At 49.6% G+C, this 14,027-nt stretch overlaps 1 protein-coding gene and 1 long non-coding RNA gene across 7 annotated transcripts in view; both read left to right on the top strand.

Moving 5' to 3' along the window:
* The window catches only part of NECTIN4 (nectin cell adhesion molecule 4), a 97,111-nt gene extending 88,918 nt beyond the window's left edge, over positions 1-8,193 (top strand). Inside the window, exons 6-9 of the mRNA XM_040332185.1 lie at positions 3,943-4,090; positions 4,440-4,518; positions 4,849-4,917; positions 5,650-8,193. Coding sequence (XP_040188119.1) covers positions 3,943-4,090; positions 4,440-4,518; positions 4,849-4,917; positions 5,650-5,946 — 593 coding nt within the window. The 3' untranslated portion in view covers positions 5,947-8,193. The remainder of the gene's footprint in view (positions 1-3,942; positions 4,091-4,439; positions 4,519-4,848; positions 4,918-5,649) is intronic.
* A 766-nt stretch (positions 8,194-8,959) lies between these two features.
* Positions 8,960-11,601, top strand: LOC120920229. 6 transcript variants are annotated; one of them, XR_005744699.1, is made up of 4 exons: positions 8,960-9,503; positions 9,903-10,760; positions 10,800-11,103; positions 11,144-11,601. It is a non-coding gene; the product is annotated as an uncharacterized LOC120920229 (long non-coding RNA). The 6 variants fall into 6 exon arrangements; XR_005744698.1 differs by having other exon boundaries at positions 8,963-9,503; positions 10,800-10,974; positions 11,018-11,601; XR_005744701.1 differs by having other exon boundaries at positions 8,966-9,503; positions 9,903-10,152; positions 10,193-10,760; positions 10,800-11,601.
* The last annotated feature ends 2,426 nt before the right edge of the window (positions 11,602-14,027 follow it).

Genomic DNA, 14,027 nt, shown 5'->3' with positions numbered 1-14,027 from the left:
TCCACCTTCCAAGACCCAACTCCACCCTCCGAGACCCAACTTCACCTTCCGAGACCCAATTTCACCTTCCGAGACCCAACTCCACCTTCCGAGATCCAACTCCACCTTCTGAGACCCAACTCCACCTTCCGAGACCCAACTCCACCCTCCGAGACCCAACTCCACCTTCCAAGACCCAACTCCACCCTCCAAGACCCAACTCCACCTTCCGAGACCCAACTTCACCTTCCAAGACCCAACTCCACCCTCCGAGACCCAACTTCACCTTTCCGAGACCCAACTCCACCTTCCGTGACCCAACTCCACCTTCCGAGACCCAACTCCACCTTCCAAGACCCAACTCCACCCTCAGAGACCCAACTCCACCTTCAGAGACCCAACTCCACCTTCAGAGACCCAACTCCACCTTCCGAGACCCAACTCCACCTTCCGAGACCCAACTCCACACTCCAAGACCCAACTCCACACTCCAAGACCCAACACCACACTCCAAGACCCAACACCACCTTCCAAGACCCAACTCCACACTCCAAGACCCAACAACACCTTCCAAGACCCAACTCCACACTCCAAGACCCAACTCCACACTCCAAGACCCAACTCCACACTCCGAGAACCAACTCCACACTCCGAGAACCAACACCACCTCCCAAGACCCAATTCCACACTCCAAGACCCAATTCCACACTCCATGACCCAATTCCACACTCCGAGACCCAACTCCACACTCCAAGACCCAATTCCACACTCCAAGACCCAATTCCACCTCCCAAGACCCAACTCCACACTCCAAGACCCAACTCCACACTCCGAGACCCAACTCCACACTCCAAGACCCAATTCCACACTCCAAGACCCAATTCCACACTCCATGACTCAATTCCACACTCCAAGACCCAACTCCACACTCCGAGACCCAACTCCACACTCCAAGACCCAATTCCACACTCCAAGACCCAATTCCACACTCCAAGACCCAACTCCACACTCCGAGAACCAACACCACCTCCAAAGACCCAATTCCACACTCCGAGACCCAACTCCACACTCCAAGACCCAACTTCACACTCCGAGAACCAACACCACCTCCCAAGACCCAATTCCACACTCTGAGGCCCAACTTCAAACTCCAAGACCCAACTCCACACTGCGATCCCCAACTCCACCTTCCGAGACCCAACTCCAACTTCCAAGACCCAACTCCACCCTCCGAGACCCAACTTCACCTTTCCGAGACCCAACTCCACCTTCCGAGACCCAACTCCACCTTCCGAGAACCAACTCCACCCTCCGAGACCCAATTTCACCTTCTGAGACCCAACTTCACCTTCCGAGACCCAACTCCACCTTCCAAGATCCAACTCCACCTTCTGAGACCCAACTCCACACTCCAACACCCAACTCCACACTCCGAGAACCAACACCACCTCCCAAGACCCAATTCCACACTCTGAGATCCAACTCCACCTCCCAAAACCCAATTCCACACTCCAAGACCCAACTCCACACTCCAAGACCCAACAACACCTTCCAAGACCCAACTCCACACTCCAAGACCCAACTCCACACTCTAAGACCCAACTCCACACTCCAAGACCCAACTCCACACTCCAAGACCCAACACCACACTCCAAGACCCAACACCACCTTCCAAGACCCAACTCCACACTCCAAGACCCAACAACACCTTCCAAGACCCAACTCCACACTCCAAGACCCAACTCCACACTCCAAGACCCAATTCCACACTCCAAGACCCAACTCCACACTCCGAGAACCAACACCACCTCCCAAGACCCAATTCAACACTCCAAGACCCAATTCCACCTCCCAAGACCCAATTCCACACTCCAAGACCCAACTCCACACTCCGAGACCCAACTCCACACTCCAAGACCCAATTCCACACTCCAAGACCCAATTCCACACTCCAAGACCCAACACCACCTTCCAAGACCCAATTCCACACTCCAAGACCCAACTCCACACTCCGAGAACCAACACCACCTTCCAAGACCCAATTCCACACTCCAAGACCCAACTCCACACTCCGAGAACCAACACCACCTCCAAAGACCCAATTCCACACTCCGAGACCCAACTCCACACTCCAAGACCCAACTTCACACTCCGAGAACCAACACCACCTCCCAAGACCCAATTCCACACTCTGAGGCCCAACTTCAAACTCCAAGACCCAACTCCACACTGCGATCCCCAACTTCAAACTCCAAGACCCAACTCCACACTGCGATCCCCAACTCCACCTTCCGAGACCCAACTCCACCTTCCAAGACCCAACTCCACCCTCCGAGACCCAACTTTACCTTTCCGAGACCCAACTCCACCTTCCGAGACCCAACTCCACCCTCCGAGACCCAACTCCACCTTCCAAGACCCAACTCCACCCTCCGAGACCCAACTCCACCTTCCGAGACCCAACTCCACCTTCCGAGACCCAACTCCACCCTCCGAGACCCAACTCCACCTTCCAAGACCCAACTCCACCCTCCGAGACCCAACTTCACCTTCCGAGACCCAACTTCACCTTCCGAGACCCAACTCCACCTTCCGAGATCCAACTCCACCTTCTGAGACCCAACTCCACCTTCCGAGACCCAACTCCACCCTCCGAGACCCAACTCCACCTTCCAAGACCCAACTCCACCCTCCAAGACCCAACTCCACCTTCCGAGACCCAACTTCACCTTCCAAGACCCAACTCCACCCTCCGAGACCCAACTTCACCTTTCCGAGACCCAACTCCACCTTCCGTGACCCAACTCCACCTTCCGAGACCCAACTCCACCTTCCAAGACCCAACTCCACCCTCAGAGACCCAACTCCACCTTCAGAGACCCAACTCCACCTTCAGAGACCCAACTCCACCTTCCGAGACCCAACTCCACCTTCCGAGACCCAACTCCACCCTCCGAGACCCAACTTCCCCTTCCGAGACCCAACTCCACCTTTCCAGACCCAACTCCACCTTCCGAGACCCAACTCCACCCTCCAAGACCCAACTTCATCTTCCGAGACCCAACTCCACCTTCCGAGACCCAACTCCACCTTCCAAGACCCAACCCCACCTTCCAAGACCCAACTTCACCTTCCAAGACCCAACTCCACCTTCCCAGACCCAACTCCACCTTCCGAGACCCAACTCCACCCTCTGAGACCCAACTTCATCTTCCGAGACCCAACTCCACCTTCCGAGACCCAACTCCACCTTCCAAGACCCAACTCCACCTTCCCAGACCCAATTCCACACTCCGAGGCCCAACTCTAAACTCCAGACGAAAATCCACATTCAGAGACCCAACTTCACACATGGAGACCCAACTCCAAACCCCAAGACCCAATTCCACACGCCAACACTCAACTCCACACTCCGAGACCCAAATCCACACTCCAAGACCCAAATCCACACTCCAACACACAACTACACACTCCAAGACCCAACTCCAAGATGAAAATCCACACTCCGAGACCCAACTCCACACTCCGAGACCCAATTCCACACTCCGAGACCCAACTCCACACTCCGAGACCCAATTCCACACTCCGAGACCCAAATCCATACTCCGAGGCCCAACTCCACACTGAACTGACATCTCCTGAAGTTCATCTAGTTATATTTTCCCAGCAGAACTCCCTGTTCTGTCCAACTATTGCAGCCAATATCGAACCAAATGATGGTGTCATCTCCTTGCGGAGAGGTTCCTCAGAGTGCACAATAAATAATGAATTGTGGAGTGCTACACTGAGCGTGGGGGGGAGGGGAGGATTCCAGAAATCAGTACAGTGAGAATTTGTCTGTAGGTCACTCCATTATATGTCCATCATTTGGCCCCTGCGGACAGCCTCTTGGAATGAATGGGTTAATATCACACACTCTCCTCTCCCATCTATTATTACTGATAACTTTTCCCTCATCCACAGAGAGCGAGCCCAGGAAGGTGGACCTCATGTCCGTGTCACTGGTGTCAGTGGCTGTGGTGACCGCCATCCTGCTGGTGATCCTGGTGACAACGGTTGTTATGGTGAATCGTCATCATAAGAGGAAGACGAAGAGACTCTCCGAGAAAATGTACGTTCCACAAACAGGAGCCTTCCCGCTTCTTCTACCATTATATATGGGGGAGGGGATTTGGGTGGCTGGGGGCCTCTATAAAACAGGTATTGGATCTGGGGGCTTGGGGCTCCCTGTAATAGAGGCAGGGAATCTCTGGTAGGGGGTCTGGGCCCTGGGGACCTCTGTAATTGGGACAGCGCTTCTGGGGGTCTGGGGCCCTTTGTAATACAATGATGTGCATTGATAGGGCTCCTGTTGGTCATGAAGCCCTTCCCCATCAGCAGATATCCACCATATAGGACAGTCTGACGTCTCCTACTATCCGCGTCCCGTTGTTGTCAGTAATTTTTTTTCTGTTTTTCAGTGAGGAACTTTCTACGTTGTCCAGACAGGCATCAAGGAGAAGACTTTCCACCTCGGCCAGCACAGACACGCGCATGCAGGTGAGGGAAGGACACCACCTCATCCTATATGGAGGGTGTCACAATTCCTCCTCTATGTTCTGACCTCTTTCTTCTTGAGGAATGAGCCGGATATAACGTTCCGGATATAACGGTCCGGATATAACGATCCGGATATAACGTTCCGGATATAACGCTCCGGATATAACGTTCCGGATATAACGATCCGGATATAACGTTCCGGATATAACGCTCCGGATATAACGCTCCGGATATAACGCTCCGGATATAACGTTCCGGATATAACGCTCCGGATATAACGCTCCGCATATAACGCTCCGGATATAACGCTCCGTTTCTCTTGTGTTTCAGTTGGAGGAAAGTCATTATATGAGGAATCACCCCGACAGTCTGAGGGACCCGAGTATCAGCTCAATCATGGTGAGGATTCTGATTGTGGAACAATGTCTCCCCCTGGTGGACATAAAGCAAATTATCTCTGTCTGGTCAGAAGATATTTGCTGTGCGTGTTCTGGGGATAGAATTGTCTTCCAGCCAATAATAATACATATATTGTATGGACTATAGGGGTCAATGAACTATAGAGGGTGATTATATGGACTATAAGGGAGTGACTGTATGGACTGTAGGGGGTGACTGTATGGACTGTAGGGGGTGAGTGTATGGGGGTGACTGTATGGACTGTAGGGGGTGACTGTATGGACTGTAGGGGGTGACTGTATGGACTGTAGGGAGTGAGTGTATGGGGGTGACTGTATGGACTATAGGGGTGACTGTATGGACTGTAGGGGGTGACTGTAGGGACTGTAGGGGGTGACTGTATGGACTGTAGGTGGTGACTGTATGGACTGTAGGGGGTGACTGTATGGACTGTAGGGGGTGAGTGTATGGGGGTGACTGTATGGACTATAGGGGTGACTGTATGGACTGTAGGGGGTGACTGTATGGACTGTAGGGGGTGAGTGTATGGGGGTGACTGTATGGACTATAGGGGGTGACTGTATGGACTGTAGGGGGTGACTGTAGGGACTGTAGGGGGTGACTGTATGGACTGTAGGGGGTGACAGTGAGTGGATTGGAAATCTCACAGGTAGAAAGTCTCTGTTTCCAAGGAAGGGTCGTTATCCTTATTGTTATTTTCCTCTTCTGCAGGGAGAAGAAATGGACCGGCGCAGTTACTCCACCTTGACCACCGTGCGGGAGACAGAGACCCAGACGGAGCTCCTTTCCACAGTCCCGGATGAGGAGGGGAAGGAGGAGAGCGAGGGCGAGCAGCAGGAGGAGGATAGGAAAGATCTGGAGCAGAGTGAGCGAGGCAGCACTGAGGTCATAGAAAACCAGCCCTTCATCAAACAGGGAATGATGCATTTCTATCAGGAGAATGGGACCTTACGTGCCAAGCCAAGTACCAATGGGATCTACATCAATGGCAGAGGGCACCTGGTATAACTGGACCTTCCAGACTGAACATCAATGACATGAGGCAACTGATATAACTGGATCACCCACACTGGGCATCAATGGTATGGGGCATTCAGTACAACCAGACCATATAAATGGACCACCCACGCTGAACATCAATGGCATGGGACAACTGATTTAACTTGACCACCCACGCTGGGCATCAATGGTATGGGGCACTCGGTATAACTGGACCACCCAGGCTGTATGGGAGAAGGACTTGAACTGAAGACACTCTCACTCCTTCCACACTGATGCCCCTCAGTGCCGCCATCTACTTGTATTGTTACTGATCACACGGAAGCTACAGTGGCCTTCATTGTTCTCCCAGATGAGGCCCTAGACTGCAGTCAGTATTACTCTGGTTACATTGCTGGTGCGATGGAGATTATATGCCGTTATAATGGACGTGACCGCCCGGGACTGAATGGGACACTCCGACATGTACAACACAGAATGGGGTGTGACCCCAGATAATGGGAATGGAGCCTCTCCACTCTCAGCCTTCAGTCTGTGGACCCTTTAATACCTGTCTGCAGGATATCTCTCCTGCCTACCAGCTCTAGCCACACGCTGAACATACTGCCAAATGGAAGCCGCCCCATGACGTGGACCTCTGATGTAAAATATGACATGGACCTCTGATGTAAAATATGACATGGACCTCTGATGTATAATATGACGTGGACCTCTAATGTTCACCACGACGTGGACCTCTGATGTTCACCACGACGTGGACCTCTGATGTATAATATGATGTGGACCTCTGATGTAAAATATGACATGGACCTCTGATGTTCACAATGACGTGGACCTCTGATGTAAAATATGACGTGGACTTCTGATGTTCACCACGACGTGGACCTCTGATGTTCACCACGACATGGACCTCTGATGTTCACCACGACGTGGACCTCTAATGTTCACCACGCCGTGGACCTCTGATGTATAATATGACATGGACCTCTTCTGTACAATATATCTCTGGTCTTGACCCTAGTTGTGGGTTTTTAAGGGGAGCCTCTTCCACCCAATGAAGGGTGAATATCACAGAGGGGTCCCTCAGCACATTAAAGGGGTTCCAGCCAGAACTTCATTTTGTTGTGAAGAGTGTAGGAAGGGTTAGAACCTCTATTTAGTATTTATTGCTGTTTGTGACCCCATACAAATTGAAATCTCCCCAAAATGGGTAAAAAGTCCCCCTCCCCCAGTTGGCTACCAGAACATTGGAAGATATCCCCTCTAATGCTGTTCTGGTGACAACGTTATGTTCCCCCTTACTGGAAGAGACAGGAAGTGAGTGTATTTCTCCTTGATGGGGACACAGACAGTAATATGAAGCTGACAGAGGTGTTAACCCTTCCACATCCAGGCTAGATTATGGGTAATGTGAAGACCATCTGAGCCCTTCTTGGCCATGGTTGTTAGAAATGGTGGTGTCATAGATACCCAGCTGAACATGGTGTAACCGTTGTTATCCAATGGTCTGTGTTCCCATTGGATGATCTCAGAGAAGGGCCAGCTAACGCTTGTAAATTGCTGAAAGGTCCCCTCTGTAAGTAAGTGGAAAGTTGAACCCTTTCCTAGAGAATCGTATTAATAATATTTGTTCTGTGTAACGTAGTCTGTCCAATAAGAAGCCACTCTAGGCAGCGTTCCTCCCCCGAGCACCAAATATCGTATCTGCTGGCGCCACACTCCAAGGAAAGTGAAGACGGGAGAGATGAGTGCTGCTCAGAAGAGGACAGATTGTAAAAAAGGGGGCTGGGGGGGGCTCAGATTTTCTGCCTGCTGGCCCATCATTGACCAGTTCCCTGCTGGGGAAATGCAGCAAGGCAGAGGGGTGATGAAAGGGTTAACTGTCGCTCGTCTTTAATACTCCCACTTCTGGTTGCTATGGGAGACGGCACTTTACACATTTACACATCATCATCATCATCCTTACTATCTGTGGGGATTGAGTCACAAAGCATGTGTCCCTCTGGGGCCCCATTAGGATGGATTGACCTATATCCTGTACATAGTTCTGTAAATAAAGTTTCAGCTTGTTTTCTATGGAAAAGTTGGCAGCCAGGAAATTGTATTTATGTGGAATGTATATATTTTATACTTGTATTTATATCGGGGTTCCGAGGATTGCACCCCCATCCCTGCGCAAATTCCTGTACAAAACTGATTGTTACTTGAAGCTGATTGTTTGTAAATGAGAAATAAGGGGGATGTCAAATATCCTGAGTATGTGTCTGTCATTTCCTCGCATATGGTGCCAGAACCTGACCCTCCAAAACATACAGAGAGCAGAAAGGTGGAGGAGGGGTATACAGGGTGCAGAAAGGGGGAGGAGGATCATACAGGGTGCAGAAAGGGGGAGGAGGATCATAGGGTGCAGAAAGGGGGAGGAGGGTCATACAGGGTGCAGAAAGGGGGAGGAGGGGTATACAGGGTGCAGAAAGGGGGAGGAGGGGCATACAGGGTGCAGAAAGGGGGAGGAGGATCATACGGGGTGCAGAAAGGGGGAGGAGGGTCATACAGGGTGCAGAAAGGGGGAGGAGGGTCATACAGGGTGCAGAAAGGTGGAGGAGGGGCATACAGGGTGCAGAAAGGGGGAGGAGGATCATACGGGGTGCAGAAAGGGGGAGGAGGGTCATACAGGGTGCAGAAAGGGGGAGGAGGGGTATACAGGGTGCAGAAAGGGGGAGGAGGGGTATACAGGGTGCAGAAAGGGGGAGGAGGTGCAGAAAATGGAAGGAGGGGCAAACGGGATACAGAAAAGGGAAAGGGTGGCATACAGGGGTGAAGAAAGGGATAGGAGGGGCATACAGGGTGCACAAAGGAAAAAGAAGGGCATACAGTGTGCAGAAAGGGGAATGAGGGGTATACAGGGTGCAGAAAAGGGAAGGAGGGGCAAACGGGTGCAGAACAGGGAAAGAGTGGCATACGGGGTGCAGAAGGGGAAGGAGTGGCATACGGGGTGCAGAAGGGGAAGGAGTGGCATACGGGGTGCAGAAGGGGGGCATATAGAGATCAAAATAGCAGAGGAGGGACATACAGGGTGCAGAAAGATGAGGGGCAGAATGGAGGAAGAGGGGCATATTGGGGGCATAGCTGAGAAGGTCACACCAGAGGAGGGGGAGCATACTGGCAGCAGAGTGGGACAAAAATGGCATACCAGATGGAGAAGGAAAAAAAAGAGGAGGTTCAGAAATGGGAAGGAGCATAATGGGTGCAGAGAGGTGGAGGGGAGGCATACCAGGTGCATTAACCTGTCCTGTAGTTTTATCAGGATCGACTACAATTGGTCCTGAATTGCAACCATAAAGATAGGCTCCGCCATGAGATCTTACCCCATCAGGGAGAATTTGGGTTGCAGCAGCTAGAGCAGAATGAGATAGATGAAGAAAGTCTGATATTAGGTCCAGCAGCAGCAGCAGCCGACTTCCATAGATGAAGAAAGTCTGATATTAGGTCCAGCAGCAGCAGCCGACTTCCATAGATGAAGAAAGTCTGATATTAGGTCCAGCAGCCGACTTCCATAGATGAAGAAAGTCTGATATTAGGTCCAGCAGCAGCAGCCGACTTCCATAGATGAAGAAAGTCTGATATTAGGTCCAGCAGCAGCAGCCGGCTTCCATAGATGAAGAAAGTCTAATATTAGGTCCAGCAGCAGCAGCCGACTTCCATAGATGAAGAAAGTCTGATATTAGGTCCAGCAGCAGCAGCCGACTTCCATAGATGAAGAAAGTCTGATATTAGGTCCAGCAGCAGCAGCCGACTTCCATAGATAAAGAAAGTCTGATATTAGGTCCAGCAGCAGCAGCCGACTTCCATAGATGAAGAAAGTCTGATATTAGGTCCAGCAGCAGCAGCAGCCGACTTCCATAGATGAAGAAAGTCTGATATTAGGTCCAGCAGCAGCAGCAGCCGACTTCCATAGATGAAGAAAGTCTGATATTAGGTCCAGCCGACTTCCATAGATGAAGAAAGTCTGATATTAGGTCCAGCAGCAGCAGCAGCCGACTTCCATAGATGAAGAAAGTCTGATATTAGGTCCAGCAGCAGCAGCCGACTTCCATAGATGAAGAAAGTCTGATATTAGGTCCAGCAGCAGCAGCCGACTTCCATAGATGAAGAAAGTCTGATATTAGGTCCAGCAGCAGCAGCCGACTTCCATAGATGAAGAAAGTCTGATATTAGGTCCAGCCGACTTCCATAGATGAAGAAAGTCTGATATTAGGTCCAGCAGCAGCAGCCGACTTCCATAGATGAAGAAAGTCTGATATTAGGTCCAGCAGCCGACTTCCATAGATGAAGAAAGTCTGATATTAGGTCCAGCCGACTTCCATAGATGAAGAAAGTCTGATATTAGGTCCAGCAGCAGCAGCCGACTTCCATAGATGAAGAAAGTCTGATATTAGGTCCAGCAGCCGACTTCCATAGATGAAGAAAGTCTGATATTAGGTCCAGCAGCCGACTTCCATAGATGAAGAAAGTCTGATATTAGGTCCAGCCGACTTCCATAGATGAAGAAAGTCTGATATTAGGTCCAGCAGCAGCCGACTTCCATAGATGAAGAAAGTCTGATATTAGGTCCAGCCGACTTCCATAGATGAAGAAAGTCTGATATTAGGTCCAGCCGACTTCCATAGATGAAGAAAGTCTGATATTAGGTCCAGCAGCAGCAGCCGACTTCCATAGATGAAGAAAGTCTGATATTAGGTCCAGCAGCCGACTTCCATAGATGAAGAAAGTCTGATATTAGGTCCAGCAGCCGACTTCCATAGATGAAGAAAGTCTGATATTAGGTCCAGCCGACTTCCATAGATGAAATAGTCTGATATTAGGTCCAGCAGCAGCCGACTTCCATAGATGAAGAAAGTCTGATATTAGGTCCAGCAGCTGACTTCCATAGATGAAGAAAGTCTGATATTAGGTCCAGCCGACTTCCATAGATGAAGAAAGTCTGATATTAGGTCCAGCAGCAGCCGACTTCCATAGATGAAGAAAGTCTGATATTAGGTCCAGCAGCTGACTTCCATAGATGAAGAAAGTCTGATATTAGGTCCAGCCGACTTCCATAGATGAAGAAAGTCTGATATTAGGTCCAGCAGCAGCCGACTTCCATAGATGAAGAAAGTCTGATATTAGGTCCAGCCGACTTCCATAGATGAAGAAAGTCTGATATTAGGTCCAGCAGCAGCCGACTTCCATAGGACATCGCACACCTTCCTGGAGAAACGGCTCATCAATACAAAGATGGGTGCTGAAGCGATCACCAGTTGGGTACTGGAACAATCAACCACATGAACATATTCTCCAGCACACCTCACATCCTATATAACGTCCAAAAGTTTTAATGCACAGAAAGCATCACAAGAAGTGCAACGTTTCGAGGCCACGCAGGACCTCTTCCTCAGGCAAGTGATAAAAAAGTCAGTGCAACACCATTAAATATGTAGAAATAGCCACCAATAAGAACATGTGAAACAAATTGCATTATCCCTCCCCCTCATAGGACAAGGACCATCCTTGGAATACATTCTAATGCCATGTACAGACAACAACGGTTTTCTCGACATGATTCCTCTTAAGCCTGCCTTGCCTACACACGATCGTGAAAAAAAACGCTGGAGCAAAGCTCGGTGACGTACAACACGTGCTTTAGAGCATGCGCGTTTTTTCCCCCTCGCTAAAGCCTACACACGACCATTTTTAACGACAACGTGAAAAACGTTGAGAAAAAATAGAGCAGGTTCTAAATTTTTAATGGCCATTTTTCACGTTGCTAAAAATGCTCTGGAGTCCACACACGATCGTTTTTCACGACCAATTTAAAAAATTGCATTTTTCTCGTCATGAAAAACGGTCGTGTGTACGCGGCATAACCCTAATGCCAACCAAAATCCTAACTCAATTCCAAATGCCAACCCTAACCTTACACTGACTTTTCTAAGAAAGCCATAGATGACCATGGCGGGGCTCCCGTTACCGGCCCAGCAAAGCCGTCACCACCATTGTACAGAATTTATACTAAATAAACAAATGAAATAAAAAAACTGTAATAAAAGTATAAAATAAGGTTTTACATTTTATCTTTTTAGAAAAGTCCCCAATTAAAGGCGCCTCGGGAGCCGTAAAACCACCAGAAGCCTCTCCACTGCCACCAATGATGCCAAATGTTGTCAGAATTGTGTCCTTATTTGTCCGGTTGCCGGCGTTTACCTCGGATCCTGGAGTCTGGGAGTTGATCCAAGAAGACATTGGGGGTTCTTTACGAAAGGAAAATCCACTTTGCACTACAGAAAAGTCCCTGTGGAAGTTCAGTCGCTGGAGATCTGAGGGGAAGAAATGAGGGGAAGCTCTGCTGATTTTATCATCCAATCATGTGGAAGCTAAAATGCTGTTTTTTATTTTCCTTGCCCCTCCCCCTCGGATCTCCAGCGACTGACCTTGTAGTGTAAAGTGTATTTGCCTTTCGTAAATAACCCCCAATGTCCCGGGAAACTCTGAGCTCCGAGGGGGCGGGGCTGAAGACATCATGGGGCCGATCTACTAAAGGCAAACAGGCCGATCACTCTGCAAGGGAGATTGGGGAACGAGGAAAGGTTGGAATATCAGGGAAGTGTCGGAAGCTGACCAAAAAACATTCCCACCTAAAACTGGAATATCTCGGTACTGATAGACAAAAACTTAATCATTAATTATTTATTACATGAAAAAATTGGATAATCAATATACAAATACTCCCCCCAAGAGGTGTCTGTTGAGGGAGTATTTCTCCTCTACTAGTTTCGCACTACAGACTTGGCTTCCTCAGGAGGAGAAATCTCAGACAAATATGAAGGAAGGCAGAACGAATGATGACCATTGGGAGAACACAAAGGGGAAACTGGACTCTTCCCCAGAGCTGACACTTCACTGTACAATAAGGTGACCAGATTAGAAGATCCAGGGATTTTTATATAGTAATAGCGGCAATCAGCGACTCATACACACGATCGGATTCTCTGACGGGAAAAGTGTGATGGCGGGACGTTGAACCGTTTTTATGGTCCACTGGAAAATTGTCTGAATTTCCGACAACAAATGTTGGATAGCATGTGTTAAAATTTTCTGACAACAAATGTGTGATGTCGGATTATCCGATCGTGTGTTCCTAAGTCCGTCAGAAAAAAATCCAAAGTACAAACACGCATGCTCAGAAGCAATGCTCACCATAACACAACATTAGCAAAAGTTGCCCAAATGGTGGCGCTAAAGAGCTGAAAAAACACATTGTTTCGTATTTGATGGCCAACAATTCTTTGCCGTTTGTATGCAATACAAGTTCACGGCCAACGCCCTTCGAACAAAAGTCCTACGCGTTGTCTGATGGAAATCCGATCGTGTACATGGCTTTACTCTCCGGGCCCCGGCTACTACTGGGTGGGAAGTGGAGGAAGATCGCTCCCGCCAGGGTGGGCCCGGAGACAAGCAGGCAGGTGGCTGGCCGGGACTTGAGCCAAGGTAGAAGAACATGAGAGCGGAGCTGGATGGGCACCCGAAACTGAAGAAATATTACCCCCCCCCCTCCCCGACCAGCACATGGTCATCAGAGAGGGGCACAGATAATGGGAAATGTAAATCTAATTGTTTTTTTAAATTCTGCACTGTCTTTGAAATTGCCCCAGCCCCTGTTCAAATCCAATCTGGGGACAAAACCGGGGACAGACTTGGCCTGGGGACAGTGTCCTCATTTCGGGGACTGTCCCCAGAAACCGGGGATGTCTGGTCACCCTACTGTACAAGGAATACCCAATCAGATGTAAGGAAAATAAAATAAAAGCAGATTTGTTTGAACATGATTGGATGAAGTCAGCAGAGCTTCATCACCTTCACTAAGCTCTGGTGGATTCCCGTGGAGAGTGAGGACCCCAGTAGGTGGAGCACCACTTTAATCACATAGGGGGGGGACCTTGGACATTATTGGAAATGGAAGGTCCCATAACTCCCTGCAGAAGAGAATCCGGCACTTAAGGTTACGTTCACGATGAAAGCATGACGAGTTGCCGACGTCATTTGGAGCATGCGCA

This window comes from Rana temporaria, chromosome 13 (genome assembly GCF_905171775.1).
Source record: "Rana temporaria chromosome 13, aRanTem1.1, whole genome shotgun sequence".
Lineage (NCBI taxonomy): Eukaryota > Metazoa > Chordata > Amphibia > Anura > Ranidae > Rana > Rana temporaria.
Note: the sequence above shows the minus strand (reverse complement) of the source record. Positions and strands in the feature narration are given on the sequence as shown.